This window comes from Glycine max, chromosome 13 (genome assembly GCF_000004515.6).
Source record: "Glycine max cultivar Williams 82 chromosome 13, Glycine_max_v4.0, whole genome shotgun sequence".
NCBI classification, from domain to species: Eukaryota; Viridiplantae; Streptophyta; class Magnoliopsida; order Fabales; family Fabaceae; genus Glycine; species Glycine max.
Genome location: NC_038249.2, coordinates 34644631 through 34646166, shown reverse-complemented (window position 1 = coordinate 34646166; position 1536 = coordinate 34644631). Strand labels below are relative to the sequence as shown.

General features: G+C 39.3%; 1 protein-coding gene across 1 annotated transcript; it reads right to left on the bottom strand.

The window, feature by feature from the left end:
* Positions 1-88: 88 nt before the first annotated feature.
* LOC100791849 (TIR-only protein) lies at positions 89-946 on the bottom strand. The gene has a single exon (XM_014766352.2). The coding sequence runs from the start codon at positions 731-733 to the stop codon at positions 281-283; it is 453 nt and encodes a 150-aa protein (XP_014621838.1). The 5' UTR covers positions 734-946; the 3' UTR covers positions 89-280.
* Between the last annotated feature and the right edge of the window lie 590 nt (positions 947-1536).

The window sequence follows — 1536 nt, the reverse complement described above, 5'->3', positions numbered from 1 at the left end:
AAAAAGATTCTTCAAAATTTTTTTAAGAGGGCATGCACGCTTGATGTATTGGTCGTAATAACGAGCGAGACCCGTGCTTCCTCTACCTCCCGCAAGTTCATGATCACCGCATCGGAAGCATTCCTTAGCCACTCCGACCAGTCCCTGAAATTAAAACCCATCACATCAAAGTTAATTAAATTAATCCCAAGTTCATATATAAATATAAAGTATAAACCATGAAACCAGAGGAGAAAAAGAAAGAGAGAGAGAACATGTATGTGTATGCAATTGTAGATATTTACCCATTCAAAGAATCAAACGTCAAACCCACGGTGTTTTTAGCTTCCTCAAGTGCTAAACTGAACCTCTGAAGCTCCTTTGGAGAACGTGTTCCGTTGTCCTTGACCACAAGCTGCGACGGTTTCACATCATAGAAAATCGGAACAACCCTTTTGTTGGACTCCATGAGAAGAGCTAGCTCGTGGAGGCAGAAATAGGAGTCACAATAACGAGGAGAGAAGACCGCAACACCAACCTTGCAACCTAGGATAGCCCTATCAATGTGGTCGAAAAGCCTATCCCCAGGTTTCATGTTCATGCTGTCCAAGAAGGACCTCACTCCCATCCTCGTAAGATTATCGTACAACAACCCCGAAACGTTCCTTTTTGTGTCTATCCCACGGTGGTTTATGAAGACATCGCATGCTGGACGAGCGATTTTGGCTATCATTTTGGCGGGTAAACGCTGCATGGCTCCTTCTACTAGCTACAATCTTAGACGCACGTTAACTACCTTATAAATTGTTTTGTTGGTATTTTGCAACGAAACTTTGTTTCTTCCTACTTAGTTGTGTTGTGTGTGTACTTGTGTATGTGTTTTCTTTGTAGGTGGGGGAGAGTTTTAAATATAGATAGGCTAGATCTGATGGACAAAGATGTGTGTTTATAAATCAATATATATATAGTGAAATTTTGTGGAAAAGGGGTTTCATTAAAGAACGAATTTTTTAATTAAACTTACGGAGTTTTGGTGGACTCGAGAAAATACTAGGTATTTGAAAGGAGAACTCAGAGAACAAAAAGAGTAAAAGCGTTTGAATTTCCTGACTATGGATCAAGATTTGGGAACACTTGTCCTTCAAAGACGTAATTACGTATCCTAGCTATTCTCTCTCTCTCTCTCTCTCTCTCTCTCTCTCTCTCTCTCTCTCTCTCTCTCTCTCTCTCTCTCTCTCTCTCTCTCTCTCTCTCTCTCTCTCTCTCTCTCTCTCTCTCTCTCTCTCTCTCTCTCTCTCTCTCTCGGCTACACGAATCTCTCTAACATGACATGGTCATTCTTTTACCTTAATTTTGTGGGAAATTTAACGGTTGTTTCCTTGAGTCCCCTTTAATTTTTACTCTCTTTTTTTGTGTAGAGGTCCATTTACTTAATGAGAGATAGTACTTAGCTATATCATATAGATATATATTATATATAAATTTAAGAAATATAAGATTAATTTGATGAAAAAATAAAGAACAAGATATTAGGCACTATGCTCTCCTCTCTGTCGG